The sequence below is a fragment of the Podarcis cretensis genome, assembly GCF_951804945.1.
Source record: "Podarcis cretensis genome assembly, chromosome: 3".
Classification (NCBI taxonomy): domain Eukaryota; kingdom Metazoa; phylum Chordata; class Lepidosauria; order Squamata; family Lacertidae; genus Podarcis; species Podarcis cretensis.
The window spans coordinates 93145965-93173949 of record NC_137172.1 but is presented as its reverse complement, the minus strand read 5'-3'; the positions used below and the strand labels follow the sequence as shown (position 1 = coordinate 93173949).

Genomic DNA, 27985 nt, shown 5'->3' with positions numbered 1-27985 from the left:
ACGCTCTCTTTCTCTGTTCTCTTTCAGCGTTCGAGTAAGAATTTCACTTTTTTGCACAGCGGGACAAGCTGATCAGAGTCACTATGACTTGAGAGCAACAGGTTTCCGAGAGGTATATATAGACATTAGGTCTCTTTTCTCTCTGGATGTGAGGGCGATCTGGCTGCGACATCTGTCACCCCATTGATCGCCAGGGTTGATTCGGCTGATCTGGCTGGCTAGGCGGGTGTCCCCTTCCTCCCTCACCGCTCCATGTGCGTCCCTCCCGAAGCTGCGCGCTCGGTGGAAGAGGACGACCATCCGAGATAGAAGGAGTGTACCGTTCTTCGGTCAAGGGTATACGATAGCTGCGCTCCCCTGCTAGAACCTCCAAACAAGCTCAAGGTCCATTTGTAGGAGAACGTAGGGTAGTCAAGCTTCCAAGACTCCAGACACATCCAAGTAAGGCGCTGCATGTGGCAGTTTGCCATTCTTTTCGCATCATAATGCCTTTTAAAAATTTATGCAGCTTATTATATTCAACTTGTATGTGTGTATGTGTGGGAGGAGAAACACAAGCATTTTATGATGTTGGAAATCCAACATTACAGTACAACAACCCAACACAGCATAAATATGCATAGATCTACCTAACGAGGGTTCTCTAGTGCAACCCCAGCCACACACACCCTGGAAATGCAGGGGATCTCAACTAAAGCACCCATGACAGGCGGCCAATCTCTGCTTTAAAAAAACAGGAATGAGAGTCCACAGAAATCTTAGGGTTGGGACCTTCCCTTTTTTTGCGGGAAATTCCCTTATTCCAGCGCCATTTCCCGCTGCTTCCTGCTGCTATCCCGGATTGTTAGATATCCCGTAGACTGTCCCCGGGACAGGTGAGGCTGCTGATCCCTTATTTTTGAGGCTGCTGGTCCCTTATTTTCAAATCTGAAAGCTGACAACTATGGGTGGGACTAGGGACTTTATTCTTCTCAGCCAAAGTCGCTGGGATGAGTTTTTTTCACAGATCTGTTCCCAACAGCCAACTTACTGAGGATTCATCACAATTGCTTGGGGAGAGCTTATACTGAAGGGGCATCTCCACCCCCATCATTCTACCCAGACACTGAGGTCCTCCTTTGAGGGCCTTCTGGCGGTTCCCTCACTGCAAGAAGCGAAGTTACAGGGAACCAGGCAGAAGGCCTTCTTGGTAGTAGTACCTGCCCTGTGGAACGCCCTCCCATCAAATGTCAAGGAAATAAACAACGATCTGACTTATAGAAGACAGCTGAAGGCAGCTCTGTTTAGGGAAGTATTTTTGACTGATGTTTTATCGTGTTTTTAATATTCTGTTGGGAGCCGCCCAGAGTGGCTGGGGAAATATATTATTATTATTATTATTATTATTATACTACAATGTCAGCTGCATGCTGAATGTAGAACATGACTGTGGTACAAGCTGGTGAGAGGTGAACTGGCCCTTGAGTGCTATCCTGATTATTACTTTATTATTTAATAGTCTCAATGGTGCCATTAAGAGTTGAACGTTGGCTAAATATTTGTGTCTTTTACTAGTTTCCGAATGTGTAAAGGTAGAAGAGGAAAGGCACTGAACACTAGAGGGCATAACCAGTGGTATTTTTCTAGAAAAAGAACTCACCATGAACACCTCCCTCCTTCCCTTAGAATGACCATGGCACCCACCTGAGAGGTGCTACATTCAGCTGGAAAAAAGCACTGGGCACAACCAAATTTCACTGAATGCAGGGATTATTCAACACTACTCAAAAACATGATTTTTTGAAACACTTTATTTCGGGAAGAAGCCTCTCGTGACACAAAAGGAAACAAGCATTTGTTTAAAAAACCCCACAAAAGACCCCTAAGTAGAAAACATGTTAGGTTTTCCATACCCAATTATACCCGTTGACTCACATTTAACTTTGTACTTATTCTCCATACATATTTTTCCTTGGCTACAAGACACACAATGTTTCGTGTTTTTACTAAAGCGTTCCTTGGCTGTAGTGATCCACAAACTGTGCTAGAGTCACCGTGTGAGTAGAGTGGAGCTATTCAACACTGATACATTATTGACTAATCATCACAAATATAAACCAATAACCGGTTTTTATAAACCTCAACAACTTTATAAGCCAGTGTAGTGCTGTTGAATGTAGGAAACTGTATGTTTACTCTTCAAGCAGGTTTAGGATTGCAGCCTTAATCACTTGAAGAAAAACAAATTTAAGGAGGTCGAGGTGCCCATTCATTTAAGTGCAGAAGATTTAAAACAAACCTGTAGTACAGAAATGGAACAGGTGAGTGTATCTTACTTCAGAATAAAGTGTCTTTCACGCTCTTCACACCCACCAGCTACTCTATAGCATGCAAGACAAATGGTTCAAACATGAAGAGGCGTCACAAACATTGCTAAGTGAAAACATTTAACATGTGGCATATTTGGCAGAGATGTTGCTTTTGGTCAGATCTCGGGGTAAGATACCACTTGTGGTTTTTATCATTTTTTGTGACACAAACCAAGGAGAAGTGGAAATAAGGCCATTTTATTGCTCTCCAGGGAATTATGTTGTCAATTCAAATGATAAGCGTAAGAATTCATGAAAATGTACTTCAAGCAGAGGTGCTCCATATGAATTCAGTGACAGTTGTGCCACTGTAAACTGCTCCAGACTTATCTGTTAAACTTGCAGTACAATGTTATATGTGCTTACTCAGAAGTAAGATCCACTGAATTGGACCAGTGGTCCTTACTACCAGGTAATTTTGTACAGGACTGCAGAGTTAAGCAATCAGACAATAGTAAAGGTAAAGGGACCCCTGACTGTTAGGTCCAGTCGCGGACGACTCTGGGGTTGCAGTGCTCATTTCTGGGCTATTATCAATCATGATTCTTACATTGCAATCCTTTACATGCCTGAACATCCTATACATGTACTGAACTGAAAAGGACTTTCAGGTAAGAGAGCCAACAGGATTACAGCCTAAGCAGTTATTGAAAAGTAAATGCCGGTGGGGTTCGCTCCTTAGTAACTGTGGTGAGAACTGCAGCTTAATAAGGAAAACCTATTAGCAAAATTAAATATAAGCTAAACCATTTAATAATTAGTAACTCTAGTGTCCTCCTTTAAAAAAAGTTCTAAATGAAATAATCCTCCATTAAATACTGGCAATTTTGCTTTCCATTGGAGGGGACCCTCCACATATTTTTCTAAACAGTATAAAAGCAAAAGTATGTTTCTGTTTGTCCCAGTCCCTGAAGCAGGAACCAAAGAATATACAAATACCACAACAGAGGATTTACAAATACCATGTCAGTAGTAAATTGATTTAATAGGTTATAGTTATCTCATTGATAAATGAATTTTGAAAATTGCGTTGTCACTGCAGAATTAAAAATGGGTCAAATTTATCTCCTTCCAAATTCATCTGTCTCATATAGCAGCCACCGAGGACTGCAATGAAACAGAGCAAGGCTTTGTGTAGGCTCTGATAAGAAAGTATAACAACTTCTTGGTCCATTTTGTGCTTTACTACAAATAGGAAATACTGGTCAAATATAGCTCATGTACAGGAGAGAGAGAAATAGCTGCTAGTCTTGTGTTTCCATGGTTGCAGAAACCAGAACTACGTACGAACTTTCCCTCAATAACAAAGGGAATAGGGGAAATGAAACAGCTGGTGGGATAACCCCCAAATGCTGTTATTTTGGGGTAGGGAGATAGCAACTGTTCAGCTGAAGGCAAGTGATGAGTTCATATCCTATTACCTTCTGGAGAAAAAAAATGCTGATTTCCCAAAAGTTATGGAGTTGGGATGTTGCCTGTGACAGGTTAGAGCAGAGGTAGGCAACCTGGGAATGCATGTTACACCATCACTGACCACTGGCCATGCTGGCAGGGGTTGATGGGAACTGGAGTCCTGCCACATCTGAAGGGCTGTAGGTCTCACATCCATGCATTAAAGAACAATGCAGCTGTTACGCTTTTTAAAAAAACTGACAACACCTTTGTTGCCATCCTAGCTGTTTGATTGCCAACTCCACCCTATGTTTTCTGTGAGAGAATCATCCACAGCTCTGCTTTCAATTTCCCTCTGCATTTCTGTTATCTGTCCACCTCTTTCGCTGGCTGTGTGGAAATGCTTGAAGCAAAATTGTTTGTATTTTAGTGAAGGAGTGGCCAGACACCACAATGCAAAAAGAAATGGGACTTTCCTTCGGCTTGTCAGCCGATCATCGGAATGGGAAGGTGTTGACACACAATTTTAGCATGCCTACTTGCATCTCCTGCCCTCATGGATGACGGAGAAGGTGCAATGGCAGAATATGGCTCAAGACACAGCGTGATTCCACCACAGATTGGAAACAAAGACGTAGAAAAGACGCTCATTCTATACTCAAAAACTGCCTAGACAGAAACACCCATCTACTGGCTTTGGGTAATTATTTCTCCCTGAGAAAGAGCCTTTTCTGTGAGCTGAGATCTTAATCCCCATTCCTCCCACCTCAATTTAAAAAATGATGTATCATTTCAGCTGAACACTTGCCAAGCAGGGCAGTCTCCTTAAAACTTTTTCAACTCTTTGTTTTCATTTAAAAACAATGCATAGGTTTGAATCTGCCATTTTCTATACCATGTTCTGCTGTATAGCTTCAATCTTTAAAATTCTGGCTTACTGACATCTGCTAAAATCTGGCCATTCTAGAACGGCTGGAACTCGATCCTAAAATTACAGTATATAAATATGCATGTCAACTCATTTCTTAATGTAAACCTCAAATTATATAAAGGATAAATTTTGTCAACCCTGTAAAAGAAGTCGCTAAGCTGCATTTCCAAAAAGGCAAGCCATAAAAATGAAATGTAGGCTGTGTGGAATATAAAAAAAACATTTTAACTTTGCTGCTGGTATTTATCTTAATACTCCATTTATATTACTCTACGAACCAGCTTTGTCATATTTAATATTGCTTTAAATATTATCCAAGGGCCTTGCTACTCTTGCAACCCATATTGCTTCCCACTGAAGGATGACTCCACCTGTAGATGGTTTAGTTTGCATTGTGGAAAGAGGCTAGAATGAAGAAGCATGTGGTCAAGTTAATTTCCTGCTGTCACAAGTCTTTCCCTTTTCCAGTTTACATAGTCAGCAGTGAGAAGCTTATCCTGGACCAAACCAGTATGAGCTGTATGTAGGGAACAAATGAACACTGAAAAAATAGGCTGGATCTTTTCACCTGCCAAATTCATGTTTTATATGCAAGGATTTGGTTTTTCAGGTTTGTTCAGAACATACAAAACTCTTATCTGCAGCCTGAAGGAAAAGCTTTACTATTCTATCTTGCTGATCAACTAGCTGTAACAATTCTCAGTCACATGAAGCACAAGGAGTTCATGCCCCAGTTGTTTTTATGATTTACTACAGCTAAGACGAGACCAGTAACACGACTGTGGCTGCTGAATTATGAAGCTGAAAGGCGGCTCTGGATACTAAGCTTAACAGGTTATTTTTCCAACATACCAAGTTGAAAATTTAACTTTATAAGTATTTGGTAAATGCCCTTATGTCTACCTGCACCATATTTATATTAAATACTGCTTCAATCTGCTACATTTATTCACTTATATAAAAAAGGCCAAAAAAAGGAAAAATAGTTTTCTTTAAAAAAGTTACAAGTTCATCATATAAAAATGCCAAATAAAGCAAGGGACCCACAATACTAAACCTGATATACAAATGTGTATTGGTTCTATGAAAATAATTGCCCAACCACATAATAAAAATGATAGAAAAAAGGTCCAAGATTTGCTTTCAAATACATACAACTAAAAATAAACCCTCTTCGACGGTCTTGAAATTTCTTGGTCATACAAAAAAACGATCGACAGAATTGCCAGCGTATAAAATATTGCTGGAGACAGTCTTATCATTGGTCACTGTTCGTGGAACGTATACTGCAGCTCAAGAGTTCAATGGTGAGCGCCATATTTTGAAGACCAGTCAATTCGTCCATGGACTGGTTGAACTGGAGGTGGGTGGGGCAGCAGCCCTGGCGTGCTTTTCATAGGTATGTTAAACGACGGCCTCCCTATATGAGGTCTGACAGACTTCAGAGAAGTGTATTCTACAAAGGAAAAAGAGAGGAAGTGTGAAAGGAGAGAATGGATCAGGGGTTAAATTCAGATACAGAATCTGGTGACTTTGACCAAAGGATCCTTAGAGAATTTCAAATGGGAGGGGTGATTCGGAGCTCCTGTGCTCCCTTGCTCTGAGAAGTTAGGAGGCTGTCCAGAGTAGTGTGAGAGATGTGGAGAATCAAGAAAAAATTGTGATTGCAGAAGGCTCCACTTGACCCTTCCATTAACGGAAAGCTTTTCTGGATCCAAACCATTGTCACCAAATCTGAATCTGAATGAATACAGTGGTACCTTGGTTTACAAACTTAATCCATTCTGGAAGTCCATTCTTAAACCAAAGCATTCTTAAACCAAGGCGTGCTTTCCCACAGCAGCGGGTGACTCAATTTACAAATAGAACACACTCAACAGGAAGTGAAACATGCTCTGCTTCCAAGGCAAAGTTCACAAACCAAAACACCTACTTGTGGGTTTGCAGCGTTCTTAATCCAAGTTGTTCATAAACAAAGCTGTTCTTAAACCAAGGTACCACTGTACACCAATTTGATAAGCAGAACTATTCTTTTTTTAAAAAAAATAATATACTTTAACTAGCACGCAGAATCCAATCCACAACTTTCTATGCCAATGCTTTTAAACTATCTTAGTTGAATGCTTCTGAAGAAGTCAACTAAGATACCGTAAGACCTGCTCTCTCTCTTCACTTTACATATGAAAAATAAAACAGGACAAAGAGTTGCCTCACTGGAATAATAAGTTACGGTGTTTTTGAGCTACTGCTCTAGGTTCTGTCAAGGGCCAAAGAAAGGAGTATTTTAGGTTGTTTTTTTACTGAAATGGCTTATTTTCTGCTACCACTAGTTGTGGGTAGGAACACAGAGCTTTGAGATGCTCTCAATTCCCTGCTTACATTGTTGAATCCTAAAGTTTAACCAAGTACTGTCTGTGCTAGAGGTAGCCAACATGGTGCCCTCTAGATTTTATTGGACTTCAGCTCCCATCTGCCCTAACCAGCATGGTCAATTATCAGGGATGATGGGAGTTATAGTCCAACATTGTTGCCATCAGAAGGTCTAGAAATATAATTGCTGGGTGAAATAATAATAATAATAATAATAATAATAATAATAATAATAATGACAAAATCCTTAGGACACTGAATTCTTGTGTGAGAGGTATACAACTGCAGAACAAACAGGGTCTGTAGTCCTAGAGGAAATTCAGTCTGCTGGTATTCGGACAAACAGTGGCTCTTTTGTATCAGCCATTTCAACTACTGAAAAAAGATTAGATTTGCAATATTAGCAACTACAGGCCCTGTCCCTCGGTTGTCATGGAACTTTCCCTTCATCTGATCTCCCCTGCAGCTTTCTGTATATTCTCAAAATCGGCTCCAGAGTGTTGGGGGACTTTCTGGAGCAGATTTTTTTTTGGGGGGGGGGGGAAGCAGGAAGAGAAGAGGAAGGGGAAGTCCCAGTGTGTGAGTACAACTCCATGTATCTGACTGGGTACTGCAAAACAAAACATGGGAAGCATCCCAGAAAGCATGCCTATCTTTCTGGAGTTACTCTTTAATCCACAGTGGGAAAGCTGGTTCAACAATTGCCCCTCTTGCGCTTTGTATGCACACCATACATTTAAAGCATGACCCCATTTAAAGCGGACTGCAGATAGTCACAGATGAAGCACCCTCATTTTGCAGTGCAGTGGCATTCTTGCTGTGCTCCCCAGCACCATTTTCAGAAACAGAAAGAGCTTACGAGATGGGTCTGACGACGATGCATCAATAATTGGCGCTAACTGAACCCTCTGGCCAGCAGAGCCAACTTCTTTCTTCAGAAATGAAGGGATGTAAGCACCCCTTAGCGCACTGGCTCCTGTGTTGCCTGAAAGAAAATCGGAGGTCAATGCAGTAGGCCAGTACAAAATTTCACAAACAACCACAAACAACCTTTATTTTTTCCTTAAAAAAATTAATCCAGTTATTTTCATTCATAATAATCCAGCCAATGCTTAATCCAGTTATTGTCTTAAAGTCCCACCCCATGTGATGTGATAGCTTCCTTTTCTGTGATAAGATGGTACTGGCACCAGAAAGAGTTGAAACTGTGCCAGCACTGCACCACACTTCTACTTGTCCTGTGCATAGAGTCCAAGTGGCTTTCTGCTTGACCCACACTTTCTAGGCACAGGTCCCAGCAGTTTCCATCTTGCCCTGCTCCAGGGAAAACCCACTGCTTAGTGCTAAATCAGAGCAAATGTCAATCCAGAGAAAACCTGGATTGCCATTTGCTCTCACTGAGCACTAAAGAGCGGTTTTCCCCAGGGGAAAGCAGTGGGAAGTGTGGATGAGCCCTAAGTGTCTGAATTGATTCTTCAGAGACTTTTATCGTCGAAAAAAAATCTGATATATTATGTATATGATGTCATGATCTTCAGTGTAAAACCAGCAGGAATTTACTTTAATTTATGCAGAAGTATTAGGGAAGAAATGTCACTCAACTCAGCGGGACTTACTTCCAAGTAAATGTGCATGGATCAAAGCTGTGAATAAACTTAGGATCACAGCCACTTTACCCTGTTTTGTCTGTCTTATGCAGTAAATACCCAGCAGCCAAGGATGTCAATACATCAAACACTGGATCACTATCACAAAATGCAGTCAGCAAACAGGTCAAAGTAGGTAGAACTAAAAAAGAAGACAATTTTTCTTTTCCTTACTGGAGTTCAGCCTGGTGATCCCTCCTGCCACCACCGATGTCTTTCCAGGTAAATTAGAACTGGGCCATGGATTGGACGGGATGGAATCTTTGCTTGAACTGGAGACTAAATTATTTCTTGTGCTTATTCCTAGAATAAGAAGTAAGACGCTGTAAAAATGCAGCAGGAATACATTTATTTATATACATATCTCGCTCGTCAGTTGCCCATTGATGACAAGCGCTTTGGGGTTGTATTATACCTTGCTTTTGTATGTTAATTTCATAGATATTCCACACAATTAGGTTAAACATGCCTAAATGTGAAGGGCATTAGATTGTGGTTGCTGTCCACGTAGAATGTAAGCTGAGCATGTTCTAGTGAGAGACCAGAAAAGAACCAGCTGCAATACATGATGGGTTTGGATATTGGGAAACTCGGGGACAAACCTATGCCAGGCAATGAAACTCAGTATATGGCCTTAAGCAATTCACTAAGCCACAGTTCAGCTTACTTCACAGGATTGTTTGAAGCTAAAACACAAATAAAACGCGCTCTGAGCAACTTGCAGGAAGGATGGTATACAAATGTAACATTATTTTACAACCAATCATAAACTCGAGACAGTTTGATCAACACCTAATCAACAGTCAGTAATAAAATAGTTTCCCAAACATTTTTTGTTGCTAAATATAAAGTTTGCAAAAATGCATTTTGTAGCAAATTTAAGGGAAATGGCTTAATGAAAACAAAACATATCTACTGGGATGTAAATCCCACTGAAGTCCCTGTAAGTGTGGTTAGGATTGCAGCTAATAAGCAGTAGGACGTCTGGGACTAGAGGTTACTCACTCACGTCAAAAGTGAGTTATCATATTTTACAAAGCTTCATAGTAAATATTTATTTTTACTAACCAGGTAAATACCTAGAATGTTTCAAGTAATGTTGTTTGGCTGCAGAAACTTGCAACGTTGGTGTGTCCTGCCGAAGATAGGAAGGCGCGCTGTTCCCAGTTCCTAAGCAAGCTGACGGCTTGAGATCCAGGATACTTTCAAATCTGAAACCCAAATCAACCAGCCATGTTTATACCGCAGGATACAGCAGTATGTATGATACAGCAGTATAGAAACACTTTTATGGACAAAGAAAGAAAAATAAGGCCAGTAACTTGCCTACAAAGAGCTTCATCACTCTGCCCTTTGTTTTTAAGCTCCTTTCTGGCAAGTGAAGAGTTAACACCTCCATCTTCCAGGTCTTCCCAATCCTCAGAGTCTTTTAGTGTCCCGGGAATGTGACCCCATCTACGACGGTTCTTTGGTTTAAGTTCCCCATTTGCCTTCTCTGTCCCAATGTCTGCTTTCTGACATTGCGGAAGGAAAATAAGAAAACAGAAAAGCATGTGAAGATCAGAACTGCGGTATGAGCAAAATAAATATTGGAAGTGCTTCCAGTGGGCAGAGAGTGGACCTTTGGCAACAGGGCTGTGATTTTACTGCCAAAATCTGGTCTCACTGGCCACCACTCACTTTCATTTTCTCTTCTACGGTTTCTGCCAAATAAATAAATCCCCATTACAGTCGTACCTTGGAAGTCGAACAGAATCTGTTCTGGAAGTCCGTTCAACTTCCAAAACATTCGGAAATCACAGTGTGGCTTCTGATTGGCTGCAGGAAGCTCCTGCAGCCAATTGAAAGCCATGGAAGCCCATGGCTTACTGCCTCACCATGGGCAGGAGAGACATAACTGCCTGCTCAGAGCAAGGTGTAGCATGTATTTTGAGAAGTTGGGTCTGCATGCGTCATCCAAATGGGGAGACCTCCAACTTCACTTGATGGTTGTACCATACTTCCTCCCAAAGAAGATCATGTATAACCATCAGTACCCAGATGTTCAAATGAGTAGAAGTTTGGATCCTTCCTAACAGGCATATTTCAATAAACACTCCCCATGTATCAGTAGAGCCAAGGTCTGCCCCACCTGCCTGCTCTACACTAAGGAACTCTTGATTTCCAATTCACTGGAGACCAAGTCAAGAGTTCCCAAGACTAACGCAGAATAGATGGGAGAGGCTGCGGCATTCATGCAACATTATGTAGCCTCTGTGTTGAGAGCAACTGTGGAAAGATCAGCTCAACACGAACAAGCTCCTAGCATCCAGAAACAAAAAAGAAAAGTAGAAATCTGTTTTTGCATTTGCACTTAAAATCACACAGCCAATCCTATTTAAAATACAAGAGTGAGATAATGTCCACATTTTAGAAAGACAGACATCTCATCCAAGACTGTGTCTTACCTGCTGAGGAATCTTATTGTGAATTTCTGGCAAAGCCACCTGGCTAGGCTTGTCTTCTCTTAAATGGTCACTCACGGTGGTGTCTGTTTTGTAGGGGTATATCAGGGAGTGGGAGGGCTGGTTCTGCTGGAATGGTCTGAAGGAAAGGCGAACTTGTGCTTTAGGAGGAGGCTGTGCTGGTGGAATGGGTTTCATGTGGACTTGTGCTTTATCAGGAAGGTCTCTCTGTTGCTTTCCCAGCTCCTGAGTAGAGCGAGAGGTGCCCAGTAATTGGCCAACCTGGAAGTAAGGATATCGAAGAGCCTAAAAGTCAAGGGAGAGAAATTTTTTAAACAAGGAGAGTCAAGCAAGCAGAAACAGGCAGTTTCTCAGTCCCAATATCTAGGGCTCTGTGCATGCCACAATACCACCTAAGGGCAAGGAAGACCCAAAATATGATAGCACATGCAAAATTCAACTTTCTAGTAGTTGCTGCTTTCATTTTTTATAAAAGTAGGTTTCTTAGTGCTACAAATATATGCCTGTTGAAATCTCAGAAGGGAAACGGGTTGGTCTTCCATTTTCTGCAACCCTCCTTCTCCCCCTCCACAACAAAACCAGATTTATGCAAAAATGAAAAGCAACTCATCCATGCCACAAACAATTTTGCAGTTTGCATAATGTGTTTAATCTGCACAATTTACAAATTATAGGCAAAATCTGGAATGTCTGGGTGCAAAATTTTATTTTATTTTTTAAAAATTATGGTGTTGTGCACAACCCTCCCCACACAGTCTGTATGCCCAGAGACTTCTCTCTGGCATAACTCATATTGGGCTACCTTTTTACCATGGCATTTGACACCTGAGAAATGTTTTTTTCAGGATGCACGCTATTCCAGTGACCACAATTTATTTTTAACAGTTTTTTAAATTGCTGTAACCTGCCCTGGGACCTTATGGTGAAGGACAGGTAAGAAATCATAAACATAATAGACAACATCTCACTTTATTAGGGCCCTTTGATTAAACCAATTAGTAGTGCATGTTAATCAATTAGTGCCAGGCAGCCTTTATTCTCAAAGTATGAGTTTTGTTCTCACTGCTTTATTTCCACTGAAAACGAATAAAGGATCAGATAAAGCTGTCCGCCCCGCTGCAGTTTTTAAGAGGTGCTGATGTGAACACAAATCCAATTCCATGTGCTCCTTTTCTGAATAGCAAGGATGGGAATGCATAGAAGAAACAAAGCGAGGTATAGAGTTAGAAACTGCAATAAGAAATAGAGAAAAGCAGAGCTGTGTCAGCAGTGGGTGAAGAGACTTGAGACTTCCCTGAATCAGAAAAATATTCCACTGAGTTGGGACTGGAGGTGGGAAATAGTGGTCAGAACCAACAGCCTGCAACACATGTTTTGAACTCACTCCTCCATGTAACCTTTGAAAGTTCCTCTGTTCCTCTGAGTGAGCTGTCAGCAAGGCAGAGAGTTGTAAAGACATATTCATGAAAGAAGAGCAAACCTGGCTTGCCGTTGGCCGCTTTTTGGGGTCCCACTGCAACATGTCTCTCATGAGCTGTATTGACTCGCTGCTTGCGTTAGGGATGAGGGTCTTCAGGTTGTTTGGGACGCACTGAGGCCAGCGGAAATTCATGGTGCCGGCAAGCTGGTAGCCTTCGGGCCAGTCATTCTGAAAAGGACAGAAGCATGCCTGGTCAGGAAATGAATACCCATGTAGCTGGTGCAGCCTTGCTCAAGATGCCACCCTCATGCCCTCAGAAGCAACGTTTCCAACATTGCATTAAGGTCTGGCTGACTAATGAACTGATCCTGGGATATTTGAAGCAAGCGGATCAGCTCACACATTTGAAGGGGCAGGTAAGAGGCTGAAGTGATCCCAGAGAATCAAGAGCACGTGAGAAGACCAGGGAGTCCTAACTCATGACTAGAAAGCTGGAGGGTGAAGTGAAGGCAATGACAGGGTAGAGTAAGGCAGTCCTAGGTTAGCTGATCACCGCCATATTTTGGCCAGGCCACTCAATAGGTAGACCGTTGTCAGGCATTTTGTTTCTGTTATTCTACTGCATTCATTGTACCTTTATTGTATCTTTCTTTCTCATATCAATATGCACTATATGCTTGTACACCATTTAAGCAATGTGTGTTCTCTTTTGCAGCACCAAGGCACAGTAATGTCAGCCAGTTCCTGGCATAGAATTCTTATGGACAGCAATTCAACAATAAAGAATGACTCCAATCATATGCAGAATGCTCTCCTAAAGTTTGAGCGGTCACAGCTTCCTCTCATGCATGCTGAATTCCACTGGAATTAATTCCAAGGCAGCACATTTTTCTTCCCTTTGCTCCCCACCATCCCATACAATGTCTCCTTTTTAGTACAAGTTACTATTTTCTCTATCAAGACTGTATAAAACTGGAGACATCTTAGCAATCAGCTATCCAGTGTCAATAGCAGAAAAGAAGTTGAATAGTAGGGGGGAGGGGAGAACAGAACATATTCAGAGAGTTATACTCCTTCATGTGCACTGAAGACAGGCTCACAGTTACCTTTTTTGGCGTCCCCAGCACTTGGCAAATCTTGAAAATAGTATCAATTTCGCTAGCTCCTGGGAAGAGCGGCCGGAGTGTGTAAACCTCTGCCATGATACAACCAACAGCCCAGATATCAATGGGAGAACTATAGTTAGTGGATCTCAAAAGCACTTCAGGAGCTCTGTACCTGAAAGCCAAAAGCGAGGGGGGAAACACAGCAGGGTTCATTTACAAAATATGCCAAGCAGAACCTTACACCAGACTAGTACATTTGCACTGGACAGCAATTGCAAAAGGTCCCTTTCTCTCTGCCAGCATGGAAACAAGAGCCTCTAAAATGTTTCCCAACTCAACCTCCCTCCCTGAGCATTGCTCAAGGTAAGAAGCTGAAGCAATTTTATTCAAGGGTTGCTTGTCCTGTCTTGGGCTTAGATCTTCCCCAATATATCTTCTGTCTTGCAGGGATAATTAACCCTTGAAATTCTAAACTATAATCAAAGTGGTGAGGTGCCGCGCAATTGTTATTTATTTTATTTGTAAATCACCTAACGCAGGACATTCTCTAGGCCAGAGCTTTCCAAACTGTGTGTTGTGACACACTAGTGTGCTGGCCGCAATGTGTAGGTGTGTCGCATACGGGTGGTGCTGTGGTCTAAAACCCCATAGCCTCTTGGGCTTGCCAATCGGAAGGTTGGCAGTTTGAATCCGCACGACAGGCTGAGCTCTCATTGCTTTGTCCCAGCCCCTGCGAACCTAGCAGTTCGAAAACATACCAGTGCAAGTAGATAAATAGGTATTGTTGTGGTGGGAAAGTAAACGGGGTTTCTGTGCACTCTGGTTCCAACACAGTGTTCAGTTGTGCCAGAAGCAGTTTAGTCATGCTGGCCACATGACCTGGAAAGCTTATGGACAAACGCCGGCTCCCTCGGCCTGAAAAGCAAGATGAGCACCACATCCCATAGTCGCCTTTGGCTGGACTTAACTGTCCAGGGGTTCTTTACCTACCTTTTACCTTACCCCATGCTCTTCCCAGGGCTGGAAAGGGGTTAGTTTACCTCCGTCTTGCTAGTATAACTGAATTACTGTTGAAAATTGATGCACATCTAAAAAATGTGTCACCAACATGAAAACTTACAATCAAGTTTTAAAGCGTCTAAAATTGTTAGAAACCACTGCCATCAAAATGCGAGCAATAAAACCAGTAACTTAAAACTTGAAATACCAGCTTCCAGGAGTGTGGGTGAATTTATCAGTAATCCAAATTGGCAGTAACATAAAGCATTGAACTCAAATTCCATCGAATGCCTGGCTAAAGAGGAAAGTCTTAACCTGGCACTGAAAGGTTGTTAGCATCAGACAGCTCTTAATTATTCCCAAAATCACAATCAGAGTGGAATAGAAGTAATCTTTAACACCACATACACAGCCATACAGCCATAGCCTACTCAGTGTAGACCCATCGACATTAATAGACCTAAATGAGTAGTGTTCATTAATTTTATTTGATCTACTCTGAGCATGAGTAACGTGAACACAGCTTAAGGCATATGAGCTCAAGTGTTTACCATCTTGTGGATACGTAATCTGTGTAGGGAGGTCTGGATCTGATTTCCCGTGCAAGGCCAAAGTCTGCTATCTTCACAAGTTCCGGTCCCATGCAAAGGAGGTTTTCAGGTTTCAAGTCCCTATGGAAAAACCCTGTAGTTATGAAAACAAACATTAGTCAGTCTGTTCTGCCGCCCACATTTTCATTTCATTGTGCATGTTTGCGTGGTTAGTTACTAGCAGGCTTGTCGACTGACCGGAAAAAAAATATCTGGCTTTCCCACTCCTCTTCAAACAGTGGAAGAAAACTGCTTGCGAGCAGTAGATGGAAGCTTTTTACGGCATGGAGATAAAGGGTGATAGTCAATGTTAATCATACACAGAGCAAACCCATTGAAATTGAGAGACTTAAATTAATTTATTTCAGTGGGTCCACTCTGACTTATAGTTGGGGAATCACTCAAATGCTATAATTTGCCCAAGTACACAGAGCAAAAGCAGTTAAAGGCATAGAATGTTGGAGCCGGGGTGGGGGATATAAAGATCTGGAAACCCTAATAATCAGTGGTTAATTTTGAGAAAGGGGTGCTAAAGCTCAGGCGTGTTTGGATGGTCTGTTTCCTAACCCCAAAATGTGGCAGCTGGCAAAGGTGACTCAGTGTACTCTGCATATGCTATGAGGTTCTTTATTTTAGTATTACTTAATCTTCCAGGGCTGATTCCTGGCACAGCAAACAGAATCTGAGGTCAGGTCCCTGCTCAAAAGACTTCCTGCTAGAAATTCATTAATAAAGCATTAAAAACTCTTCCATGCCACAGGAAAGGGTCAAACCAAGTGGCACAGTCCAAAAAGAGCTATCAAGGCACACTTGAATTGCTTTACAATCTAGTTAACACAACAGCAATTAATTAGACAAAGCCATTCTATCAAATCATCCACTTCGTTTTCACTTTATGAAACTGTTTCATGTTTCTGAAACTGCAGTGCATTGGACGTTACAAGGAATGAGTTTATTTAGGAAATAACAAGCCCTCACTCTGGTTACATAATATCTGACCCCATCTCCTTTCATTGCCGCCATTATAACACTTTATTAAGAGAAGTTGCCAAGAGAGTAAACTGAGCTATTATGAACCACAAAATGTTCTCCTCTAATACTGCTTTATATTTTGAGGTGAAGATCTGACCAGGTAAAAATATCTTTTCTTTCTTTAAAAAAAAAGTGTGAAAGGTAATAATTTCTCTTTCACACTCACTATCACTAAACATGAAGAAAACAACGATAATCACACTTAGCATTACTATTGTGCAAATGTTCAAGACATTTCAAATATATCAGTAAACCATGCAACTGTATTATTACTAACAGTACTAACAGTTGCATTTATCACTATACAAACAAAGGTCTCAAAGCGACTTAACAACACAATGCAATACACGGTCAGTATTATTATTGCCAGAATTGCACAGAACTACTGTGGTCTGCGTTGGCTTCACACAACTTTCTGTCTTCTTTTGCAGCAAAACAGTCTTGGCAGCTTTCCTTGAACCCTGTAGCTCCTGCCTGGGATGACATCCCATGATCAACCCATAATCCTCTAACAGGGGTAGGAGGTCAGTTTAACAATAGAACTGTTCATTCAAATAACCAGGCTTTACAGATACATTTTGTGCAGCTCAGTCTTGTTGCATGTTTACCCAAAGGCAAGTCCTGTTGACTTGAGTGGGGGCTACACCCCAACAGTAAGGATGTTTCCAGCTGCAGCCTTAATTAGGAATTGCAATAAATGGTATAATTCTACAATAAATATATTTTGTTTAACGAACATTAGCCTTTTTGGAACACACTGGAGAAGAGTGTGTTTTCAGCCTCACTCATACCACTCTCGACAAGTCATGTTTACCTTCCTGAACGCAAACAAAAAACCTTTAGTGCCTGCTCAAATATTTCTTAAGTATTTGTTAATATCACTTCCTACCATGCCATCAATACAGTCACAGATACTCATCCAATTTGGCCTTTAGTCAGGTCTTACCGTGTTTGTGTATGAATGCAAGTCCTTGAAGAATCTGATACATAATATTCCTGACAGTAGATTCGGGAAATAATTTGTTCCTGTAAGGTAAAAGTATAGGAGGGGGATTTATGTTCACACAAGGGAGTTCTTAGCTGTACTACTTTATTTATTGGAGATACAGTCGAAGGCTAGAATGGATACAGTTATACAAGCAGTAATAAGCATGTGTTTATATATCCCTTATTGGAGGAGGACGTTCTGGGTGCCAGTGCACAGAGCAGGAGATCTGCAGGCAGAGGTGTTCTGCCCAAGAAGCAGGCATCCTCACTGCACCCATGGAAAGATCTGTGGTTCTTCCTCCACCACTGCTGCTGCAATGGCAGAGAAGGCAAAAAAGAGCATGCCAGGAGTGGATATGGGTGGGCTCCACTGGATCTAATGGCCTCCCCTTCCTCTAACACACTCCCAGTTTGAGGAGAAAAGTATGCCACACCTGGAACTAGCATATTTATTTTCTCTCCCATTGATAGCAATGGGAGATGGGGAATCGGAAAAGGAAAAGTGACCCATCACTGCCTTCAGTCTTAATCAGATCTGGCACCTTGTCTGCCTTTGATTTGTCCTCCTGTTCCTCCCCCCTTTCGGATTGCTCTGCTCAAAATTCTACTTCACAGTGCCAAGAGGCTCTCAGAAGCAGCTTATAAAATATTCTCAAAATAAAACCATTCAAGTCTAGGAGTACCAGAACAAAATTACATGCTATACATGTGGTGCCAGGATTATTCAGGCAGCGTTTCCTGTCCCCATCCTTGGTCCTTCTGGGCATTGTCACTGGATCATGGCCTACTTATCACCAGTTGCCAGTCAAGGACCTCCAAGACAAGAAAGTGGGAGCTGAGCAATCTCAGTTCAAAAACCTAAATATCATGCTTATAATGTACGTGATGTGATTTCGCTACCATGAATTACGATTGCATAGTTATAGTGCTTGGTGAATAGTAGTTCATGGTTTTGGTGAGTTATACTGGATGGTGGGGGGTTTTTTTGGGTGGAAATCAACATACCTTTCTTTCATTAACTGATAAAGGTTCTCCTTCATGTATTCAAACACAAAGTACAGATTATCATTTTCTCTGATAACTTCTTTCAGTTTCACCACATTGGCATGGTTGAGTTTCTTCAAGGACTGGGAATGCAAGATAAGACAATTACAGACACTGTTGAAACAGGGCTTTAAGATAAGTGACAATGAACGCTTGTCCCAGAAACATAAGTTGAGATACTGCTAAATTTAAGCGCCTGGCTGTTAAAAAGTTCTCTGACTCTTAGAGTCAGTTATGACCAATGTTCCTCTGGCCTTGTAAAGATGAATGCTGATAGTGGGCACATTGGCACAATCCGTTCTTCAATTGTCACAATCCGCACTCCAATTCCCCAGAGAAATGTGCAATGCTGCCCAAGACAGCATCTGACCATGGACTTTCAACCACAGCTCTACCCAAAGCTGAAGGAATCCAGTGCAAATTTTGGATTTACGCACCTTAACTTCTCGAAGATTCATACATTCTTCCCAGGAGTAGAATTTCCTCTTCATCCTGTAAAGCACAAAGTAAGGAAGTCAGTATCACAATCTGATGCTACTTATGTACTAGGTCCATGAAGGAATAAATGGAAGCTCACAATACTCAGAGCTGTGCTTCTTTTATGGCTGGGATCCAACAACCACCCTAATTCTGCATGCCCAACAAGGTCTTTGGGCTTGTGCTTCTTGAACACTGCCACTGTCACATGGAAACACATTTACAATACTAAGAGGATTTTTAAAGCACATATGGTGGTGGTGAGAGGAAAAAAACCCCCCACTGTGCACAGGTCTAAATGGTAGCTCTTTGGCACTCCACCCAGTGGCGTAGCGTGGGTTGTCAGCACCCGGGGCAAGGCAAGTAATTTGCGCCCCCTAACCCGGTAGGGGCAGAGAGCTGTGAGTGCGAGCGCCCCCCCCCCGATGTTGCGCCTGGTGCGGCCGGCCCCCCTGCACCCCCCACGCTACGCCACTGACTCCACCCATATGCTAGGCCAGCACACATATTTTTTTGTTTTTGTTTTATTAATTAATCTGTATTTTTGCTCCTTTTGGCTTTAAAAAGGTTTAAAAGTCATGCAAACCTCTGATAAGATCATTGAGGCACTCATGACTTGCAGAAGTAGAATTACGCAAAATGAGAACATGGTATTCTTCTTTGCATGTGATTTAGGTCAGCTTGCTGAATTTTTTTAAAAAGCACACAACCATATTTCTTAAAGTTTATTGTTGTCGATTTTTTTTTCCTAAATAAGCATTGTTTTATACCGCAATTTATATTGAGGTTTTCAGCATAAGGGGAAATCTTGAGGTCTTGGCTGTTTTATGTTCAGGGTAAAGGGTTTGATCTGATGATCCTGTCCATTCCACATTCTGGAGATCTGGAGATTTTGTCTAAAGTGTTTGTGTTTTCCTATATGATACTTCAGTTCTATAACATGTATACAAATATACTGTACCATCTCCTCAGCATTGCCCACCACCAAATGCAAGCGATTGGGTAAATTCATTTAATACAAGCACAATGTTCTCCCTACCCACAGATTTCCACTTTTAGCTGGAAAATAAGCCAAACACCCTTTAGCACAGAGTCTGGGAACCTGTGCCCCCCTCAATGTGGTTGGACTCCAGCATGACCAATGGTAAGGGGTGGTGGTAATTCATCAACATCTTGAGGGTCACAGGTTTCCCACTGCTGCTCAATCAAAATGAGACTTGAAAGAACAGCATCTTATTCAAACAACCCTGTGAAATGATGATCAGGCAATCCTTATGGTGATGTAAGTGCCACATACTCCCAAAGCCATAAATATAACTGGGTCAGTGGCTCCTTCTCTCCCTCTAGCACAAGAAAAAATATGGAATATTCTCTTTTCCTCAATGAAGGGGAAAAAATCAGAACCTCTCTCTCTCTCTAGTAGAAAAATGCCAGAGAAATTGCTGATTTGTGCTGAAACAAGGCATTCTGGCAGCAGTTCAAAAAATATTTCAAAGCAAACCTCAACCTAAACTACGGCTACTAAACATATTCTAACTATATGATGCCTTCTACTAGTTCATGTGCAGTTGTTGACAATCTTCTACCCTAAAACAAACCAAAAAATAGCTGGATTGTGGCTAACATTATATTTGGAACACGCCTGCAGTTCTAGTCATCTCTGCCCATCAAAACATGCATAGAGCCAGGACATTTTTTAAAAAGTACTTGTGATCCAACTAAAGCTGAGGATCAGGAAATTAAATAACATTTGGGCAAAAAATATGTGGCAAAACACTGAAACTAGCTCAATGTGAAGACAAAGCTTCCTGCTTGCACAGTGCATTAATCTGCAGTGCATGAATTGTGGATGAATTTGATGCCAACCTTCCCAATACAAATGCATTGCTGTTATTTTTCTCCGGGCTATTCATCTGTTATTGTGGTTCTGAACAAGTACATTGTGAAATACTGCAAGCTGTACATAAACAATACATGCACAGACAACACATCCACATTGACATGGGAGTCAAAATCCCATCACAAGCCATCTGGTCAGCTGCACAGATGTGACTGTAACATACTGGTTGGTTACAGCCATGGCTTTCTATATTCTGTGCTAAATAAACTTGCACCTAGGCAACCAAATTCTGCGCTGAAAAGCTGAATGTGGATAATTGAATATATTTTGCACAAAATAGTCTGTAAATTTATCTTTTCCCATAATTTATTTCGTTGCAGTGAGATGAGAAGCTATTAAGGGTAGAGTAACTCCATCACAAAATTCCAGTAACTTCAGAGATTTCAACAGGCATGACCTAGCCACAAAAGGCTAGAAAGCAGAGATTCTCAAGAAGCTGCTGTTTAACTCAATACCAAGTCCTACAGGTCTGCTGAAGAGCAACAAACACAGATCCCTGGTTGTGGCCTATCAAACATGCTGATATTTGTACCATATCACACTGCTTCGGACTCCCCCATCCAATGGATCAGGCCCAGTTTCAAAGCCAGCAAAGTTGGATTCCACAATCTTCAAACACGTTGTCAACTTGTAGTCACCTACTATTTAAGCTGCACAGTGTCTCCAAAGAGTTAATGCTGAAGTTGTACAACAACATACGTGAGCCTCTTACCTCTTAATGGCGATCAGCTCCCCTGATTCAATACTTCTTCCCAGGAGAACAGAACCGTAAGTCCCATCTCCCAGCTGTTTAATAGTTGTATATCTATTCATGATGGAGATCCTCCAGAATGCAAACTCATTTCAGTCCCTAGGATGCCGTTTTCCACAGCTGCATTTCCTCTCAGAGTGAAGTTTTTCCGGTGGCAGCACAAACACAAAGCATCTGGAACAGTGTGAATGTTGTCCGGGCTCATATTTTCAGGGATTGGCTTTGCCTCTGTAAAAATACAGGGAAATGCTTACCATTTTCCAAGCCCAAAATGTCTGGATATTCTCATTTCCCTGCAATGTGGCTCCATAATCATTATCTGTGTTTTTCCTGGTCTGCCTGAAGACAGGGGATCAAATGAGGGTGTGGTGTGCTCTACTGATAAGATGGCCCACATGAACTACTTAATGCAATTTATACTAGCACCAGAAACTGACAAAATTATAGGCACAAAAATATGAACTGGAAGAATGAATTCAAGAGAAAGTTTGTTAATGACAAAGACATAGTCCTGTCAATTCTGATAAAATAATGCACTTTAATTTATAATAATTTCTTATCGTCAAAATCATATTTAGATGGATAAACCAGACAGATGCAAGACATAAATGGACAATGTTATCCCAGCATAACATAGACCAATGATTAATCTGATTCCAGAAGGTTTAGGATTATCAAGACCAGCTGCCCCTGTCTCAGATTCAGAAGAGAGATGAAAAAGAGACTCATTATTCCCTCTTGTCTACCATCTGTCAATCATTTTCTTTATGATTAGGTCAGCTTACTTACAGGAAGGCTAAATATAATCTTATCATATTCAAATGATACCTCCATAGTTGTTGTTGTTGTTTTTTTAAAAAAAAACAGTGCGGGGGGGGGGAGCACTTGGAAAATTCATGCACCACAGTGTTTGTTTTCCTGTAGCCACAAGGAACCCTATGTCAGCATCCATTATTAAAAGATTAGCAATGGGTCACTGACTCAGAGCACAGTAGATTTTCTTCTCAAACGTTTCGTAAGATGTTAATAAATTTTCAACATATTTATTTAGTTGCCACAATGAATATATTTTATTGAAGACAAACATTCATCACGGGTCAAAGATCACAAGCAAATAAATCTTTTAATATATATTTTTTAATCCAAGTATTTTTGTTCCCTGCTCTTCATCTTTAAGGAAGAAGTTCTTTTAAAAAACACCCTGCATTGTCATTTTTCTTTGGAAAGGAGCTTTTGTTATGAAACTGTGTGTTCAAAATGGTTCTTAACAGAGCTATCACTCACTGCTTTTTAATTCTGCTTTAGTTGATGAAACTGTGGAGCGTGTTCATTCGTTATGTGATGTTTGTGCCTAATTGTGTGATATGCTAAATTCATGGCCAGAGGCTACAGACTGACTCTCTGCACGGTTGGAACCATAAGCGGGAAGGAGGTTGGGAAGTGGTTTAAAGTGTCTGCTGCGTGATAAGTGACCATCTGATTCTATGTACAGAGAACAAAATTCATATCCTCCCTATGCTACCCAGGCGGGAATTCTTTTGGTCCAGCAATGCACACCTGGAGTTCTGCCACACACATGGATAGAGGGCCACACTACATATATATCACTTTGCACAGACATAGGACTCTTGGTAAGGTACATAGTTATCCCCTGGTCTTAATTATTCTTAATTTTCCAAGAAAGCTTTTGTCATTTTAATGTAATGGACCCTGCTTCAGAAATGTCAAATAGCATCTTGGCAAATGGAAATTAATCGTGTTAATGTCTAAAAGCACTCATTTTGAAAGCCGTAATGGAGACATTTTAGTATTTTAATTCTAACCCCACCCTGCAGCAAGAGCTGAGCATCAAGGTAGCAAGCAAAAGCAAAGTCAGTGGTAAGGATACAAAAAGAACATTTCTTGTTTGGTGTATAACGTGAAAACATATAGGACTCAATCCCTGGTCCTAGGTTTATTGATTTTCATGAAAATAAGACCTATTGTTTAAATGAGGCTTCTGAGTCTAAGTGCTCAAAACGAGTGTAAAATTTCTGCAGGTTTCAATGGGATCTCAGCCAAACGATTCTGAAGTTAACTGGTTTGCAAATCTGAAAGTGAAAATGGCTACATAAGGTAAAAGGCAAAGGACCCCTGGACGGTTAAGCCCAGTCAAAGGCGACTATGGGGTGCAGTGCTCATCTCGCTTTCAGGCCAAAGGAGCCGACGTTTGTCCACAGACAGCTTTCCGGGTCGTGTGGCCAACATGACTAAACTGCTTCTGGTGGAACAGGACACTAGGATGGAAGCCGGAGCACATGGAAGCACAATTTACCTTTCCGTCACAATGGTACCTATTTATCTACTTGCACTGGTATGCTTTCAAACTTCTAGGCTGGCAGAAGCTGGGACAGAGCAATATCACCACTGAGCAGATTTGAACCGCTGACCATCCGATCGGCAAGCCCAAGAGGCTCAGTGGTTTAGACCCCAGTGCCACCTGCATCCCTTGCTATATAGTATACTAGCAGTCTTGCATCCAACAGTTTTGAAACCAGAGGTTCAAAACAGCACAGTTTTGAAAAGTTCCATTCACCAACATGCAGGGGAAAGCCTGCTCCTTCATCTTAGGAACCATTATGCAAACCTTGGTTACAATAACTAAAGGTGTTCAAATGCATAGTGATCTGGTAAACAATCAACATTCCAAAATATATAGTAGATAACCATGAGAAAGCTGAACTTTGCTGGCAATTCCCACAGTTAAGAGTCATGCAAATGAAAAACAAAACAAAGCGCTCAATCCCATCACAGACAATATGATTAATTTGCACTGGGGGGAAATCAAGAGAAATGCAGAAGGATACCTCCTGTTTGTTTTCAAGTGACTCCTACCTGAAAACTAAGTACATAAATGAAAGTGACCACAAAGCAAAACACAGTACTCATAATTACAAGATAGACAGACAGATATAGGCAAAGAAGATGTTCTAGAGATATTCTTTAAAATAATGTTATTTGAGGTTACAGAGTCAGTTTTCCATAGCAAGTACAATGAGTTTCGTAGTGAAGAATGGATGACATGGTCACATTCATGCCCCTTCCCTGTTCCCAAAGGGCCAACAGACATCATCTGCTCAGTAAGGAGGAAGCAGCATGTGAAGGAGGCAGGCAAAGGCAACATTAGCAGCCTGCTCCAACCAGACGGTCTCCTTCTTTTGCTTCTCCTCCCAATTGTACAGTAAATTGTAAACTACCTTAGGTGCCTTGGCAGAAAGGCAGGATATAAATGCAATGAATAAAACAAAAATCTCAGTATTCACAGCAACAGCTAAATGTGAGCAGTATATGGGCCATGATAATTCATTACAAACCAAAAAGGCCTTGTGTAACCCACCCTCTAGACCTCTCAGAGATCATGCTTGAAATATGCAAGGAAAAAATGCTATTTAAAGGTTTTGAATTGATGCTTTCCCCTACATTACCTAATTAATAGTGAATTTCTATTAAACTATGTAAATTTACAACTAAATATAATATGATTTATGTACTGTAAATAAAGAGACAGCTTTGTATATTTTATTTGGTTTTTACTAAACTTAGAATATCTTACAGATGCTGCTGCTCAATATATAACTTTGCTGGTGACCTGTATTATTCAGATTATTTTTAAGAAACAAGTTTCTTTAAAAAAACAAAACAGAATTTATTATTATTTAATCTGTTCTTTAAGAGAAAATTAGTGATTACATTATATAGTTGTTGCTTTTAGATCAGTTTTTATTTTTTATCCACCATTATCACAAAATAAGCATTTGTATTAAAATACTGCCAACAAATCACACTAAAAGGCTACAGAACGAACAAACAGAAACAAAAAACTATCAATGTCTCTACATCCTTTCCCACAGTAGATAATAGGCCGAATCAGAATATTCTTGCAAGCAGACAAGTTTTAGGCCTCTTCTTGAGATGTCAAAATAGTAGCAAAAGTCATCTTTTAACAATTCAAAATGTAAGCAACAAATGAAGTTTCTACTCTTATTTTACTCCTTGTCAGACATGGAGGGATGGCTAAGATCTCAGGAATTTGGACAATAAACAAAAACCTGAGGATTAATCTGATTTTACGAAGCCCCCAAAGCTGTCATGTCTGTGGGACTGACATACAAAATTTACATCAGTGCTCCAAAGGAAGTCTGTCAGCTTCACACGCACCCTCTCAGGAGAAGAAAGTCCTGCAATTGCTGGAAACAAGATTAAAAGCTACAGTTGTATAGCCAGTACAAACCCTGCTAGTGGAAGCTGTAGATTCTTCCATCAGAAGGAAACCAGAGCAGAGGCAGACTCATCGCACTCAGATGGGCAAGGGGAAGCTTTCCGCCCACCAAGAGAAAAACATACTGTACACACACAAAAGGAAAATGCGGCCACTGAGCAGGGACAACCAAGAGCTTTCCCTGGTAAAAGCAACTCAGCAGCTCCCCCGTATGGCATTTAGTTAGGCAAGCACAATTTTTGTCTTATTTCCTGGAAAAGCAGCAAGTTCAATGCATGCAAGCCTAAGATGAGCAAAGCTTGGCCCCTGGACATTTTTTCAAACAACAACTGGGAACACTGAAGTTGTCAATGTATCAGCCAACACAGCAGACTTTGAGGGAGGAGTGGTAGGATCGGTCAGCATTGCACAGGAAGGCTTGAGCTTAGATACATATCTTTGTAGAAGCTAAGCACAACATAAACAGTGTTTGTTTATATATCACTATGCACAACACTGGTGCCATCAATGTGTATGACTTCTTCATAGAGCAAGGAAAGATGATAGGCCCATGCCCCAAAGAATAACCTGAAATTCAACACAGGAGAGGTAATAAAAATGAGGAAGATGAAGAACAAGGGATGAACAGGTATTCCGTTCAGTCCTGTCTTGTTAGGAAGAGTACTTTAGGCCTAGTATCAGCAAAGGATGAAGGCTGGACAGTGCAATTCTATGCTTACTTGGAACTAAACCCCACTGCATCTAACCAGACATAATTATATTTAGCACTGCAGCCTAAGAGAGTTTTTTCCTTTTTAAACAAAACCTTATCGTTTACTTGCCTGTACAGGAATTGTGACCGAATGCCATAGGATTGGGAAGATATAAATTTCACTGTGGAAGACCCTACCTACCTGTTAAAAGGCCAAGGAAACAGCCACCTACACGATGGGTGGACAATCTAAACCTAACAGCATTGCTTATGAGGATTGCAGGAAGCAAACAGCAGAAAGCAATGGGAAAGAACTTGAGATGGAAACCAAAAGATGGATGCAAAACGCTTTTGTCAAGAGAGGGAGAAGTTCAGCTTATCAGTCTCTCCATGAATGTAGTCCAAAAGCTAAAAAAAGGGAATATATATTTGGGTCTGTCTTCCCAGATGCTGTATCCAAATCTGTCGCCGGCTCCTCATGCAGCCAGCCCACTTTCCCCTTAGTTGCACCCAGTGCTTTTTTTCTGGGGGGACGCATACCCCTAAACAGGGCTGAATTTAGGTTTGATGAGGCCCTAAGCTACTGAAGGTAATGGGGCCCTTTATATGTCCAGCTGTCCTTTGTCAACAACAAATTGTCACTGTTTTTTGTGTTGAATATATGCTATATGGTAATTTATGAACCTAACAGGTCCATACACAACACAAAACACTTTTGCTGTATGTAGGATTTCTTTCATTTGTTTTTTTATCTTATATTTTGGAAATGTACATCCAGTTTTCTTTTTCCTTTTAAGATTTTGGGGGGCCCCCAAGGGAATAGGGCCCTAAGGTATAGCTTGTTTAGCTTATATGTAAATCCGGCACGGCACCTTAAACATTTGGTGAATCCAAGTTTGGCCTCATTGAGCGGCAGTATTTCAACATGAGTAGGAAAATGAGAGTGCCCCTAAACATTTTTTTTGGGGGGGAGCACTGGTTGCATCTCTAGAGAAAAGGAGGGGGTAGCTCGGGTGGTGGGAAGGCAATTGGAGATGGGCAAACACTTGTCGCTTAGGCTGCCTCCTTTCGCCACTTACCAGTCAAGGAAGTGCTACCGAGGCCCGTGGGATTTGCTTGTGGGAAACCATGCTTAGGTCACGCACATTACTCAGTTTAAGGGGAGAGCCAAAGGCCTGAAACCACACAAAGTCCAGATGGTTGGTTTGGTTTACAGCTTGACACCCCTCAACACCTCTATGTGCTTAAACGGCCCTCAGCTACCGCGAACTACAATCCCCATCGCACACCACGGAGCGACGTTTCTGAAAGCCTCATCCCAGCCAATCACCGCCCAGCTGAATGCTTAAAGAACGCTTTCGCAGCTCCCGGCATACATTGCGCCGCCTACACTTCCCGGCAGGCAGCGCAGGGTAACGGAAGACAAAAAAAACAACCGTTAGCGCATTGCCTTCTGGGTACAGTAGGTCCCTCCTCTTCGTCACACCCACCCGCTCTGGTTCTGCGCCCCGAGTGGGAGGAGGGGAAAGGTTTGCGCGCGTGCGCACAGCGGCGTCCCATCCGGCACCGCGCGCCTCG

General features: G+C 41.5%; 1 protein-coding gene across 2 annotated transcripts; it reads right to left on the bottom strand.

Moving 5' to 3' along the window:
- Window positions 1–1772: 1772 nt before the first annotated feature.
- On the bottom strand, window positions 1773–27840 carry CILK1 (ciliogenesis associated kinase 1). 2 transcript variants are annotated; one of them, XM_079970461.1, is made up of 14 exons: window positions 27487–27840; window positions 21420–21686; window positions 18768–18822; window positions 18292–18413; window positions 17246–17325; window positions 15229–15361; window positions 13679–13850; window positions 12633–12800; window positions 11135–11437; window positions 10014–10201; window positions 9756–9898; window positions 8862–8990; window positions 7901–8026; window positions 1773–6127 (listed from the first exon to the last, which is right to left on the bottom strand). In XM_079970461.1, exons 2-14 carry the CDS (start codon window positions 21518–21520, stop codon window positions 5973–5975), a joined length of 1875 nt encoding a protein of 624 aa, XP_079826587.1. In that variant the 5' UTR covers window positions 21521–21686; window positions 27487–27840; the 3' UTR covers window positions 1773–5972. The 2 variants fall into 2 exon arrangements, with proteins under 2 accessions (XP_079826587.1, XP_079826586.1); XM_079970460.1 differs by lacking the exon at window positions 27487–27840 and adding an exon at window positions 25729–26490.
- Between the last annotated feature and the right edge of the window lie 145 nt (window positions 27841–27985).